The 15,489-nt window shown below is 39.8% G+C and overlaps 1 protein-coding gene across 3 annotated transcripts in view; it reads left to right on the forward strand.

The window, feature by feature from the left end:
• LOC125430597 (ephrin type-A receptor 6) overlaps nucleotides 1-15,489 on the forward strand; it is a 475,628-nt gene that overhangs the window by 19,755 nt on the left and 440,384 nt on the right. For all 3 annotated transcript variants that reach the window (XM_048492607.1, XM_048492608.1, XM_048492609.1), the window contains exon 2: nucleotides 12,292-12,356. In XM_048492607.1, the coding sequence (XP_048348564.1) occupies nucleotides 12,292-12,356 (65 nt within the window). The remainder of the gene's footprint in view (nucleotides 1-12,291; nucleotides 12,357-15,489) is intronic.

The following is a 15,489-nucleotide window of genomic DNA, read 5'->3' on the forward strand; positions in this document are numbered from 1 at the left end:
TTTCCCTTGCTCCACCTCAGCTTGGACCCAGCTCCAGGAGATGATGGGACAACAGATCTTGAATTGGTTCTTTGTATGTGTTAATTGCTGTCAGGATACTTCCAACTCATGGAACCCAGTGAATTAATGACCTCCAAAACATCCTATCATTTTTGATGTTTAACCAAAACCCTGCTTTGGCACTTTCTGCTTTAATTTTCACCAGTAGTTGTTTCAATTCTTCATTATTTTCTGCCAATAATGTGGTATCATTGGCATGTCTCAAATTGTTAATCTTTCCCTCCCCCATCCCCAATTTTCATTCAACCTGCATCCCAATCTAATGTTCCTTATGATATGGTCTGCATACAAATTCAGATAGCAAGATAAAATACATTCTTGTTTGACACTTTTGCTAACTGGAAACCATTCTGTTTCTTCACATTCTATCCTAATAGTAGCCTCTTATCCAAAGTACATAGAATCATAAAATCATGGAATCATAGAGTTGGAAGAAACCATGAGGGCCATCAAGTCCAATCCCCTGCCATGCAAGAACACCCAATCAAAACATTCCCAACATATGTTCATCCAGTTTATGTTTAAAAACATCCAAAGAAAACTCCACCACTCTCCAAGGCCGTTTCCGCACAGGCAGAAAATGACGGCCTGGAGACGGTAAAAACGCTGTCTACAGGCCGCCATTCGCACAGGGGGCGCAGCTGCAGCGCCGCCGCGCCGCCCTCGTGCCGCCCGGCCGGCCCGAAGCCGGCGTATTCCCAGAGCGTTGGGAAGCACTCTTTTAGGGAATATGCCGCCGTGAAGCCGCTGCCGAGCAAACAGCAGCGGCTTCACGCCGCCTCCCCCACCCGGCACTTACCGTGTCCCTGGGCCTCCGGCGTGTCGCAGGGCCAGGGGGCGTGGAGCAGGCGCGCAGGGCCAGGGGGCGTGTCCCCAGGCCTCGGCGACATGCCGGAGGCCCAGGGACATGCCGGGTCGGCCGGGCGCTGGTGCTCCGCGGCGCCGGCATCCCACCTCTTCCTGGGACCGTCCGTGCGGACGGTCCCAGCGTCTTCGGGTCGGCGTATTCCGCTGTGCGGAAACGGCCCAAGGCAGTGGATTCCACTGTCAAACAGCCCAACAGAAAGTTCTTCCTAATGTTTAGGTGCTGATTTTTGATGTTGTTAATCTTCTTAAAAAGTGAGTGTGGCAATCAAGGCAAATTCTGTGCTATTTAACTAATGCATTTTTTAAATTATGCCCTTTTATTTATTACTTTGATAGGTCATGTATCTTACTGGAACTATGTGTCTCCAGGAAAATATACTTATAGAAACTAGTGATACAGATGTGATACAGGTCATGTATCTTACTGGAACTGTATGTCTCCAGGAAAATATGCTTATAGAAACTAGTGCTACAGATGTATATTTGCAAGCAAGAAGACAAAATCAATAATAGATGAGGCTTGATTACATGTTGACATTTAGAACGATGCATTCCAGATTTTAAAATATATTGGCAGCAGAACATTTGTTCTCCTTATCTGCAGTGATACCTTTGTTCTCAGATCAAATATGGAACATGATTTGTAAAGGTTAATGTACATGTGATAATTTAACTAGCCGCCAAAAAGCTAATTTTGTTCACAACTGAGCATTCTGGGCTGATTAAAACATGATGTCTCACCTGTGTAACCTTTAGGTGCTGCATTTCAGAAGAATGTGGGAAAATTAGGAAAGATCTTGAATGTGATTTTGAACGTGATTCTTTTTTCACAGCAGTTCATTTTGTTGCAGTGGCATTATTACAAAATAGCACCCATATAAACATAAGGGAACAAGGCATCGGTTATCTATCTGGTACGTATTATTCAGATGCTCCTAATGCTCACAAATGTACAAATAAATACCATCACAAATAGAGGTCACTTAGCCTAGAACTGCTCACCATTTGTAATTTATTAAAAGTTTTTGTTTTGCAAACTCCATTTTGCATTTTATTCTTTCAGTCAGTTCACATATCTAATTTTTGCACCATGAAGTAACTTCTTGATATAATTCAGTGAAGATTAATGTAAGTTACGGTTTTTATGAATAACATTACCCATTCCAATCATGAGCCATCAGGAGTTCACCTGTACATTCATTATTTACAGCAAACTCTTGTTGACCTGCTATTTGAATGCATGCTGAACCCCAAGGTCCAGACTAGGATCAGCATTGATGTTTATCATGAGAAGACTGCAAAAGACTCTTTAATTCCCTATCCACAATCACAGGTGCATATGCAAATTATAGGCCTCTATCCATGTACATCTCTGCAGTGGTGCTGCTGCGGTGTTAATAAGTGAAATTTAATATTTTAAGAGATCCAAAATCATTATATAGTTCTTGCAGTGGAAAACAACATATAAAATCCATTTTGTTTGCTCAGTATGCATCTGCAATAGAATTTTTCACAGGATTCCAGTTTTTATCATAGTATGCATTGTTGAAATACCTTTGAAATGCAGCAGTTAAGGTTTTACTCTCATTTCTTACTGTGTGTGAAAATCATTTTATCCTTCCTGTCATTTTTTTAGTGTAAGGGACCACTTCCAAGGCACTAGACCAGGGAACAGAATATTGAGATCTCTCTCTCTCTCTCTCTCTCTCTCTCTCTCTCTCTCTCTCTCAGAGAGACAGAGAGAGAGAGAGATAACAAGCTACCATATATATGTTTAGATTTCACTTTGAATGGAAATCAGAAGCATCTTGTATTTAGGAATCCAGAGTGAAGTGTCACTTGTCTGGTGGGGGGAGAGATTAACATGAACAATCCACGTCTGAAATTACTCAAATGCACCATGTGCCAAACAGTTTATCATGATTACAGATTGCGAAATTTTCTTGCCAAATGAAAATGGTCAGTTCATGAATTAAGGGTTTGTAATGGCATACTAAACACAGTTTGGGCTGTTGATGTTTGCATCACCTTTTTGACTGGTGCAGCTCTGTTCTTCAATCCACCATGAAGTACTTTGCTTATAAACTACAAATTTGCTAATTGAAGCAGTTACTCATTAGCAATGTCGTTTGACCTCATTTTTTCTAAAAGGTCAAACAACATTTTATGGGAAAACAAATATCTACATCCCATTTATCTGGGTGCTGCAGTTATATCAGACAAACAATTTAGTCATTTAACTTTTTCAAATGAACATATATGTTTACCAAAATGTATACAAACACGCATACATAAACATATACATACATTGCTGTTTTGCCTTGCCAGCTTGTCAGCAGCACTCCAGAGCTTCCTGGCGACATTCCTCTTTGCTCACTAGGTGACATAAAAGCCACTTAAGGCTGAAGTAGACCTTTGGAGAATTACTTTGAACTAAGTCACTCAAAATGAGATTACTTCATTTTCAAGAGCTATGATACAATGCTTCTTCAGCATTCTACCTGCCTAACTATCTTTCTCCTGAACATTTTCATTACAGACAACTGGATGTCTCAGAAGTATGGATTTCCTAGGGCAGATGTCACAAATCCTTGCTCTCAAAACTACTACATTTCTTATCATTCTCTATGATGCTAATATATGATTGCTGAAGCACAGGATCCCATTAGCAGTAGTAAAGTCTGCAAGAAGAAAATGTTAAGCTCCCAACCCACTTAATGTATAACTAAGATTTTCTGTTTTATTCGAAAGTGAAACATTCCTGTATGACAGGGAAAGGGTGTGTGTGTGTGTTGTATTTTCCCTTTCCTGGGTAAGGAAGAAGTGTTGTCACTTGCCATGAGACTCCAATGAAAAACAAGTCAGGCTGGTAATACAGGAGGGCTTCTCGGGGCCCAGTAATGTGCTGAAGTCACATGAACCAGTGATGCTGTGAATGTTTTGATGCTTTGAGCAAACTTATCATGGAGTTTTGATCTAATACCAGAGTGTCCCTGGTATCACCAGTAACACACTGATATGTATCGATCTCAGTCAGTTCAATATTCGACATTTTCTATCGGTGCGCCAGCCAGGAGGTGGCAGTGTAAGGTAGCTGCAAGCCCATGCAGGTGCTCTGCTGGAGGGCTTTGCAGAATGCAGTGCATTTGCAGCACTCCTCATTGCCATTGGCCACCACCACTCCCCGAGGGAGGGGCATCAACTAAAGCAGCCCTTCAGCAGCAGGCACAAGCAGCTCCCACCACCCATCTGAAGGAAGCCGGCAAGGAGGATGGGAGTACGCTCTGGGGAGAAGCAAGTGCCTTTACCCAGCTGCAATGCAAAGAAAGAACCACATCAGGCTGAGCCCACCCCTAACAGCCCCCACAGACAGCCTCTGGGAGGGGTGGGAGTGGGAGTTTGGTGGGGGCACTGAGTTCAGCTGGGGGGACAGGGAACAGGGGGCCAAAATACATCCCCCACATGACACAGACAAATGGTGTCTGGGTCAAATGACCCACTGTCCCCCTAGATAAGCCAGTGCTTGAATAAACTATTAAGTGAAACAAGTGAAGTCAGGACGGAACGCAAGTAGACATAAATAGATTTTAAAGAAACAACACACAGCATATTTATATTCATATTTAGATTTACTCAGGCAGAAGTGTAACTTTAGGAAAGTTTCATTATCTGAATAAAAATGGCTGTGATGAATAATTGATTGTTAGAACATCTGCCAAGCTTGCACAATCTCACCAACCCTAATTAGGACATTGCTGGTGCCCCCACATCTTTCACATTAATCCCCCCAGTCTCCACTAATTGCAGGTGGGGGAAGCTATGCCCCCAATTACTTTTAATCAGTAATCCCTCCCCCCCATTTGGAGATGGCTAACCAGGTCAAACTGATCTCTACATAAGTTACCTCAACATTTGACTATTGTCAGACATTCTATGGGGACTGCCCTTGAAAATGATCTGAAACTGCAATTGGTACAAAATGCAGCCATCTGCTTGTTAGTGGAGTCCTGTTACAGGGTTATATTAGATCTTTTTTGGTATCGCACCCCTTGCTACTTTTCTCTTCTTTTCATTGATTGACTATCCCCAAATATCCAAAGGTTTTTCTCTTGGCTAGGATAAATGATGTCCACTTTGTTTGTTTGGTGTGAAAATTCTGAGGTCTACCCTAGTTAGATAGGTAATATTTTCTTTGATTATATCTTGGTCACCCTTCTGAAAAATGTTTGGATACAGGCAGTGATAGTTTAGGATGCTTCCCTTGTTTCTGTGTGTTTCCTGCTAGCTGATATTGATTTTGGTATTACTTTGGCTGCAGCTGACTTTTTGGCTTCTGTGCATGGATGGAAATATAGGGTGGCAGTTGTGAGACTACTTCTGTTCAAGTCTGTTGAATCATCAGATGGTTAAATAAAGACATGTATCAAATCTACTTCTTTTCAACTGTCTGGTAAAATTCTGGAAGTTCTGAGCTGGTTTAAGACATGGTACTAGGCTGGTGAGAGCTAGTAGGTTCAGTCTAAACAAGGCTGTGATACTTCTGGTTGAAAACAAGGCTTATTATGATTTATGGAATCTTTATGTTCCGGATAGCTTTGCACTTCCTTCTTTGAAAACTTTTCTACAGTTTGGGGTACAAATGGAGATATAGTGCTAATTTTAACCAGCTTTTAAACATCTTTTAACTAGTTCTCACTGGTTCACCAACTATCCCTGCACCTTGAGAGGTGTGATTTGGTTAGATTTATTATTGAAATAAGTGCAGCAGATTGTATGGTGAATATTCCCTTCCAATAAAAAATGTATGAAAACTGGCTGATGGCAGGGCATTTCATAGTGTTGTATATTGACAGTAGCACAACAATTGATACTTTTGTGCTTCACTATGCAATATTTATTAACTGCAGCAATTATCCACAACATTCAGAAAAAATATAGAAAATTATAGAAAAATTATTAGGGCTGCATTTTTATGCTGAAAGGAAAGCTAAGTCTTCCCAATACAGTGTTGATGGAAATTTTTAAATCCCCTTTATATGTTTTTTTGTTACGGATTCAGGTATTTTGGAGAACAGGCCTTCTGAATACTTTTTGAATGTACTGTTTTCTTCCAGCAGAACAATTTTCCCAGCAGTAGAAATTATAGTTAAAATACTAACCCTGGGTAGACATCTATTATACCTATTATCCTGAAATGATTGCTATGCAAATATTGTCAAATATTTCAGCATAGTAGGAACAGTTTTAAGCCCTCAGAGTTGTTTTGGTCGCTTGGAATATATAAAAAAATGACTATCAAAATGCTATTTAGTGAAATATGGAAAAGAGAAGCTGCATTATTAAGAAATCTTTCCCCTCCCCTATTCTGATTGCCAAATATGACATCCCAGATATTTTTATTCTGTTGCAGCTTACTTGAGAAATTTTCAAACCTTAATGGGAATCAGTTGTTGAGCACTCAATTGACACCAAGGATTTTTTTTAAAAGTCAGTAATACAAATTTAAAGTTTACATCTATTGTTCACTTGAAGTGGCTGATATTCAGCCTCCCTCATTAAAAAGTTTTACTAATTTATTTATTTTAGTGTTCTTATATTCTGTCTATTGGCTTTAAGATACCTGAAAGTTGGTAGCAGTATAATTCCAACATTTACAATACTAGAAACTCTGTCCAAACAAACATTTTAAACTGTTCATTTGTTTGTTTTTTTCACTTAGCCCCTATCCTTCCCCCCAATGGGAATGTAAAACATGTTACATTTCTGTCTTCACAATAAATATTGGAAATAGGTTAACTTGAGAAACAGTGACTGGCCCAAGGTCACCCAGTGAGATTCCATGGGAAACTAGAGATTCAAACCTAGGAGTCCAAGATCCTACACTTGCACTCTAACCAATATACCACACTGGCTGTTATGTATTTCTTTAAAAATATTAGATACACAAAAACCACTAAGCACCATTCCATGATCAGTTAGTTTGAATCAAAGGCTTCTAGTCTCATAAGCTTCTAGTCTAGTAAGAAGACCCCATCTTCAGTAAGAAGATGCACCAGAATTTGGGAACAGTTGGTGTAAAGACCTTCCTGCAGGTCCTGAAGTTGTTGAAAAGACATTCCTTCAAAACTGTGGTTTGAATAAGTTTGGTTTTCTCATGAAGACACCACGCCTAAATTTCAATGCTCAGACAGACAGGAGACATTCTACAGCCATGATGGCAAACCTATGGCACGGGTGCTCACGGCGGCACTCAGAGCCGTCTCTGTGGGCATGCATGCCGTTATCTTCCCCTCCTCCTTGCCCCCTCACCCAGCCAGAGGTGGCTACCAGCAAACGGGTAGGGAGTCACGCTGTGCAGGCTGGCCGTGTACAAGGCACTCTCCTGGCTGGGGTTGAGCTTCAGGGAGGTCCTCTTGAGTCGACCTGATTTGCTGTAAGTACCATCTACCACCCCACAAGTACCTCCCCTCCCCCACAAAGCTTGGGAGGCTGGAGGCTGGCACACTTTTCTTGGCATGTAACTTTTGGGACCAAACTAAAACTTTGGGGGTAGGATTAAAAAGCAGCAGTCCGGGTGAGGGGCTTCCACTGGGAGGAGTGTGTCTGCCAAGAGCAGGGCAGGCACAGTGGTGGGATTCAGTCACTCACCCTGATTGGAGTGAACTGTTTGTTAAGGGCCCCACTCCCCTGGGAGAGAGAGTGATGGGGCTTCTAGTGCCTGGGAGCCCAGGGCAGGGAGAAAAGATCTTGTAAGGTCCCTAGGCTCGTGACGCCAATCCCGTTCCCTCAGGATAAAAGCAAAAGTACAAAAGACAAAAGGCATTTCACACCAATAAAGAATTGAGCTAAACCAGGCCCCAACCAGCTGGCAGGAAAGGGAGAGAAGTATCGTGATTCACCCATTCGAAATGTTGCATGGTTGCTTCAAAGCAAAGCCACCAACTACCACCAAGCTTACTCCCAAGTAATGCGCACCTTGGAGCCAACCATTTTTTCTAAACTTAAACCTCAGTATTCAGGTTAAATTGCTGTGTTGGCACTTTGCGATGAATAAGTGAGTTTTGGGTTGCAGTTTGGGCACTCGGTCTCAAAAAGGTTCGCCATCACTGTTCTACAGAAATGTTTCCACATTGCCCATAGGCAGGGCCAGAGCGAGGGGAAACTGCACTCGGGGCATGAGTGCACCCTGTGCCCCTGCCATGCCCCTGCCTGCTCTGCCATGGAATGCCCCCACCACGGCCACTCCTCGCCCCACCACGCCCCTGCACCAGCATGCGCCCAGTGCATTGCACCCCACCCCCTTGTTGCTATGCCTATAGGTTTTACATTTCCATATTGTCACTCCTTTATCATTCCTTTCTAATAACAAAAAAATTATACTGTAATAGTCAAAACTGTATTTTTGCTGTATAAGTTTATTGTAAAGTGGACTCTCATTTGTTTCTTTATGTCTCTTCTAAAATCTATTGTCATGTCTCAAAGTTTTATTATTGATTCTCTAATTATAGTATTTTAATTATTCAGCCAACACCTATGGACTTCCAACAAATTTTCTCCAAAGAATAAACAAATCAAAAACTTATCCACAGAGACTTTTTGGTCACCTAATGCTGGCACTGAACTGTCATTTCTAGTTAGAGAAATATAGGCACATTTCTACAGGGGCTTGTAGTTTGCAGAAAACCAAATTGAACTGGCCTTGGGCCCTCAGAACCTGAACTTTATTTTTCTCTGTAGAGCAATTAGGCACTTTTCCCCCCAAAGTTCTATGAAATACTACAAACTAAGCAGGATGAATTATGCAAATAAATGTTTGCACTTTCACTTAGGCCCCTTCCGCACACGCAAAATAATGCGTTTTCAAACCACTTTCACAACTGTTTGCAAGTGGATTTTGCCATTCCGCACAGCTTCAAAGAACACTGAAAGCAGTTTGAAAGTGCATTATTCTGCATGTGCGGAATGAGCCCTAGAATATAACTGCCTTTGTGATTCAACCACATTGGTGCCTCTTTTCATCCTCATTAATTTATTTATCCATATTTTAAATGTTAAAAATACTCTAACTTTCTATTTCTCAGTCAGTCACAAGCCTTTATTGGCATAAAATAAACATACAAAATCAGCATACAAAATTTGCCCATTATTGCTCACAATTATAGACACTGGTACTAAAATACTAAATACTAAAATATATACATGGTCCTTCTGTAACTATAGGACATTCCTTCAGCTAAGTTAACTCACTTAAACGTCATCGGATACTGACAGAAGCTAGCAAAATTACTGCTGGCTATATGTGGTCATAATACATAGACATTGGTTGGTATTCATCTAGACTTACGTCTATTATTGTTAGCAGAAATTTTGCTACATTCTCACACACTGTGGGATCCATGTTGTTCAAAAGCATAGGTATCTTAAGAGCATCAGTTAGATTGTTATACAGAAATGGGATAAGTGCAGATTGTGACATTCTGATTTTTGCAAACCTTACACAATGAAAGAGGGTATGATCGAGTGTCTCCACCTAACTTTCTATCTTAGGCTCATGCAGAATAATGCACTTTCAAACTGCTTTCAATGCTCTTTGAAGTTGTGCGGAATGGCAAAATCCACTTGCAAACAGTTGTGAAAGTGGTTTGAAAATGCATTATTTTGCGTGTGCAGAAGGGGCCTTAGAGACAAACATTCTGTGCTTTTAGCAGATTTGGAACAAGTCAAATTAATTGGCAAATTTTTTCCCCGAAAAAAACCTCCACCTGTAATATGCTTCAAATAAGTTGCTAAAGTTTACCTGAAATTTGATTTTAAAGTTTTTCTTTAAAATAAAAACACTCTTTGTTTCTTCACACGAATTAAAATTAAATGGCATATTTTAATTCTTTTTTCCAATTTTTAAAATTATAAATTTCAAGGCACTATCTCATCAGACAACAGTCGCAGGAATTTGATTGGTTTGCCACATAATAGTGAAAATGCATTTAGGGATGGGGCTTTAGGGATACATCTTCAGAGGTGTATCACAGAGGCAAGTTGTTACACAGTGTAATAGACTTCCCTCTGTGATACACCTCTGAAGATGCCAGCCACAGATGTAGGTGAAACGTTAGGAACAAGATCCACCAGACTATGGCCACACAGCCCGGAAAATCCACCAGAACCACTTGAATCTGGCCGTGAAAGCCTTCAACAATACATCGACTTTCCTTAGCTTATCTCATATTTTGAGGAATTAGAGAATTACTGTTATTACAAATATTAAATAGCAAAACTAGCTATGAGATATTTATGACAAAAGGACAATATTTTTTGTATCTATAAGAATAGTCTTCATAACCTATGTGTCTCAGCAAATCAATGTTTTTTAACAGATTTTAAAAATCAGGATTGGATATATATATGTTTGTGTGTTTATATAATAGATGTCACTTGCCAAATGAAAAAAAAATGAAACCTCATTTGCTTCTTATGGTGCTGCTTTGGTCCAAAGTCTCAGACCTGTACAGGTAAAGTACAGTCAAAAGATAATAGTATGTGCAAATAGTATGTAGCTGATCAAGTTGCTGTATCAGAAAGTCTCTTTTAAATATGACTAGTCCATTTCACTGAACATCAAAAACAATGTAAATTTTCATACAAGGTTTTCATACTCAAAGTATTTTCCCATCATTAGCAATATGAAAGTTGTGGTGTTCATTAAAATCAGAAGTACTAGTCCTCTTGGGAGAAACCTATGCCATATGGGCTTCCCATGACAGTATCATTTTTTTGGAAAATCAAACAACACTGTCATAAGAATAAATAGTAGTCTGGGTCCATTGCATGTGACCCTGGACTTCTTCAAGTAGCATGGAAAGAAACTACATTACAGCAATTTGCATACTGCTAAAGATTAGCCTCTTTTAGGTTACCTCCCTAAACTGTATGCTATCAATTGTTGTCCCAATTCTGAATAAAGGGATACAGGAATGGGCATTTCATATAGCTTATTTCAATATATCTGTGAGCCATCTCTAAAGTGCTCTGAAGCACCATGTCAAACAGTGGCCATTTCAAAAAGGCCTGTACTTTCTTACCTGCCTTTTCTCAAGTCCAAGCTGAATACAGCAGAAAGCAGTTTACATAAATTTTTTGCTGAGACCTGTATTGTGGATAGAATTCAACTATATGAAAAATGGTAAAAAAATCTTTTAATAGTTAGGGGAAAAAAACAGTTGTGACAGAAATGACACAAAAAATCTGCTAGCAACTGGGCAGTTTGAAAGGGGCTGATGTCAGCACTGGTCTTGGTTACACTGTGGATACAGCTTACCTCTTAACTACAACTTGACTTTCTTTTTAACAGGGAGAGACAATTTGCCTGGATCTTCATATTAAGCATTTATTTTGGTCTGCAGATCATTGTCAAGATTTTATGTGTTCAATGGCTGTTGAAACTTAAGCTACTTTAAGTTTAAAGTGGCTAGTCATACTGTGTGACATGTTAACTATAAGAATAAATTAGATGCTACTAATAAGTCAATTTTATAGCTAACTATAAGAGATAAAGGCCGTTTCCGCACGGCCAAAAGCAGCGACGCGATGACGTCGCAAATTGCGACGCATACGAAAAAAAGCGTTCACACAGACAGGCGGAGCTGCGGGCGTCCGCAGCCCCGCAGAAATGTGACGGTTCGCACTGAAGCGCTGCGGAAGCGGCGTCTCGCGACGTTGCGCCTGCGCACTTGCGAAGCCGTGCAGGCCCGACGTCATGCCCACGCAGCAGTGCGATGGACAACGTGACTGCCCTGATGTCCTGCCCGTCCCCCATCTGTCAGTGCCTCCCCTCCCAGCTACTGTCAGTCCCAGTGCATGGGTCTGGGAAAGGTGCTTGGCCATGCAGGGAAAGCACCAGGGACGAACGTGTGTGTGTGGGGGGGGAAAAGGTGACCCAGCTTGGCCGTCTGGCAGTCGCCATTTTGAAGACGGCTCCCTTGCGGCTGTTCGCACGAGTGCGGCGTCGATGCGTCACAGGGGGAAAAAGAGTGGTTTTAAGCGTTTTCTGAATACACCGTCTTCGCGCCGGTTTAGCGTTTTCGCGACGGCGCGACTGCGCACCTCCGCCGCTGCGCGTGCGAACGCTCTCGCTCTGACGCTTCTTTTTCCGTTGCGACGACGTCATATTTTGCCCGTGCGGAAACGGCCATAGACTGCAATCCTAAGAACACTTGCCTGGGAGTGAGCCCCACTGACTCATATAGGACTGACTTCTGAATAGAATGACTTAGGACTGATCTTGAATCTATTGATATAGGAAATATAATATTTAATGAAATATATTTGTGTCTTTAGAGACATTAATGATTTTCTTTTAATTTCTAGTTGTTCTGCTTGATACAACCACTGCAATTGGAGAGCTAGGATGGAAAACCTATCCTCTAAATGGGGTAAGCTACTATGTACATTTTGGCTATTCTGCATGCTACAGTCTTAAAATAAAAGACAATTTGTCTGTTTATAGTCCACTGTGACAGGAAATAACGTATTCACTTTAAGACAAAACTGAACTTTAGTTTTAAAAAAGGAACCGCATGAGTAAAATGCTGCTTAAAGAATAAAAAAATGTTCTTAGTAAAAGTGATTTCTCAGGATTTATATAAACATTCAGCATTGTTTCATCAACTGTCTCTCAAACAATAAGTAAATCTTGCATATTTGTGAGAACCAATTTTAAAAAAATCACACTGGCCCCTTCCGCACACGCAAAATAATGCGTTTTCAAACCACTTTCACAACTGTTTGCAAGGGGATTTTGCTATTCCGCACAGCTTCAAAGAGCACCGAAAGCAGTTTGAAAGTGCATTATTCTGTATGTGCGGAATGAGCCACTGGTTATCAGTGAAATTAGATGTTATTCTTGAATGGTGGTTTACAATTAAAAGAAAGGCTTAGGCTCATTCCGCACATGCAGAATAATTCACTTTCAAACTGCTTTCAGTGATCTTTGAAGCTGTGCGGAATAGCAAAATCCACTTGCAAACAGTTGTGAAAGTGGTTTGAAAACGCATTATTTTGCGTGTGCGGAAGGGGCCTTACTTGCTAGAATCTTTTGTCATTATACTCCTCTGATGTTACTCTTCTCCCCAAACCCTGCCCTGCCCAGGCTCTACAACCAAATCTTCAGGAATTTCCCAACCTGAAGTTGGCAGTCCTATCTGATATTAAGAATATAGAGTTGGAGCTATCTAGAATTGGAGTTATAGTGTCAACAGATTCAGTTCTGCAAACATTAAACTTCACAATGAACCTTTTTTCAAAACAGCATTAATTGTTAGCCATGGGTGTCATGGATTGGCAAATGCGAGCTGCTTGCTAGCAAGCCAAAGGCCAGTTGCACTGGTAGTACTCAGCTGTTGGATCCCATCCTGTAATATTATGTGAGTGTATAATACTGAACAAAAGTTACATGGCAAGAAATGCTGGGAGATGTTTGGTGACAGTTAACACTAGTTTATGGGGACTGTTTGCTTCATTTGTTTTAAGTTTCTGTAGCACAGTTGTATAAGAAAATGTGTGGAAAATGGTACAAATGTGTGACAGTGTTTTGAGGCTGCAAATAAATCTAATACTTTACACACCTGTGTCTTGGATGTTTATTTCTTTCCTTTACTCTGTCACCTTGCTTGTATGATTTTAATCCAAAACTGCCCAACATGCCTTTTATCAGTAGTCAGGAACTGAATTTGATAGCAGTGCCGCAGTTTCCAAGTTTATAGGTTATATTTTATGGTTAACAGCATGGACTTCTTTATCTTAATGGTGTAGAAATTTTGCAACATGTTTCTGCTCACACAGGTTCAGTAATATCTGGAGCCTCAGTTTTCATAGTGGGACATTGTAGTATGTAAAGAAGCCATGTTCCTAAATCCTTTCGAGTGTTTGTGGAATTATCAGTGGCAAAAGAAAAAAGCATTTCTAAATGAAAGTTAAGAAATGTCCTTTGAAAGACGTTCAAAACAGCTTCAAATAAGTTAAGGAGTACTGGTGTTTGAATATAGGACAGCAGTTGAACACATCAGGCCTATAATACCAGGATCTATGAGTGTGTTGTGACAAGGAATAGATATGAGATAAAAAATAGGTGCCGGTAAGAGAATAGGGATTTATTCATTTATTTTTGTCAAGGATTTATAGCACACTTTTCTATTCAATGTATTACTTATGGAAACTTACAATCAAATTCATAATCAGCAGTATATGGATGTATAGATTGTATCAGCCATTAAAATTTAGTAGTACTAGAAGCAAAAATTATGTTAAGAAGGCTTTCTGGTATTAAAAAAAAAGTTTTCAGCTGACACTGGAAAGCCTTTAAAGATTGAACTGTTTCCTAGGATATTTCCCATTTTTAATGTTTTACCAACATATTGGCCCCTTCCGCACACGCAAAATAATGCGTTTTCAAACCACTTTCACAACTGTTTGCAAGTGGATTTTGCCATTCCAAACAGCTTCAAAGAGCACTGAAAGCAGTTTGAAAGTGCATTATTCTGCATGTGCGGAATGAGCCCTAGTAATTTTATGATGTTTCATGTAATTTTCATTCTACTTTTGCTGCTGATCCTGTTTTTATTGTTTTATTGATTTGTTTTCATAGAGAAGTAAATATTTGCAATCAGTCAGTCCGTAAATTATACCCAGAAAAAAACATGTACCCCCTTTTTTTTCTATTTGAAATCATCTGGCCTCAAGTGGCTACACTTCAAAGATCAGGTTGTGCTTTCTACTTGGCTAGTTCACTTAATAGCACATGGAGGAACTTGTGTAGTTCAACTTTTAATTAAAATGCAATATATTTAAGCACTTAATCCATTTTATAGATTACCTTCTTATCCTGAGAACTCTATAAATTAAAGAGTCCCTTTGCCAGTATATAATTTATTTTTATGTGATTTCATTTTCATTGCCAAATATTTAGAGGGATGCTTATGAAGATATGAACATTTGAGCACAATAAACCACCAAGAAATTCTCCTGTGCAAACCTTCTTCTTCTTACACTGGCCCTAATCATTTTGGTGATATTTGCATAAATCCTGCTGGACTGAAAGCATTGCTTCTTGGAAAAAAGCTTTTGTTGCATTTCTGGACTATTTTTCCTCTGTGAATAAAGATATATTATACTTCCCTAGTACCATAAAATATATTTTAAATGCCCTTTACTGAGTCTGCCCGCAGGGACCTTAAGCAATATGACATTTCTTAATCTTAGCCTGTTTCCAAGTTTATGGATTACATTTTTCAGGGTTTTACAGTTCTTGCTATTCTTGAATAGTATTCCCAGTCAATTAAGAAATACTGTTTTGTATTTCTTTGCAGTTTCCTGTACTTTAGATCTTTGGTTCTCACCTCCCCATTCCCCCCCCCCCCCCGAAAATATAGACAAACCAAATATGGGTGAATATAGATACAATAATATGTTTTTTTAAAAAATTATTATGCTAGTCTTCAACGTCATTTTTAAAACTCAACTAAATTATGGCAACAAAAACATTTCAAATTACTTTGACTCAGTTATTAC

This window comes from Sphaerodactylus townsendi, linkage group LG04 (genome assembly GCF_021028975.2).
Source record: "Sphaerodactylus townsendi isolate TG3544 linkage group LG04, MPM_Stown_v2.3, whole genome shotgun sequence".
In the NCBI taxonomy this organism is placed as follows: Eukaryota; Metazoa; Chordata; class Lepidosauria; order Squamata; family Sphaerodactylidae; genus Sphaerodactylus; species Sphaerodactylus townsendi.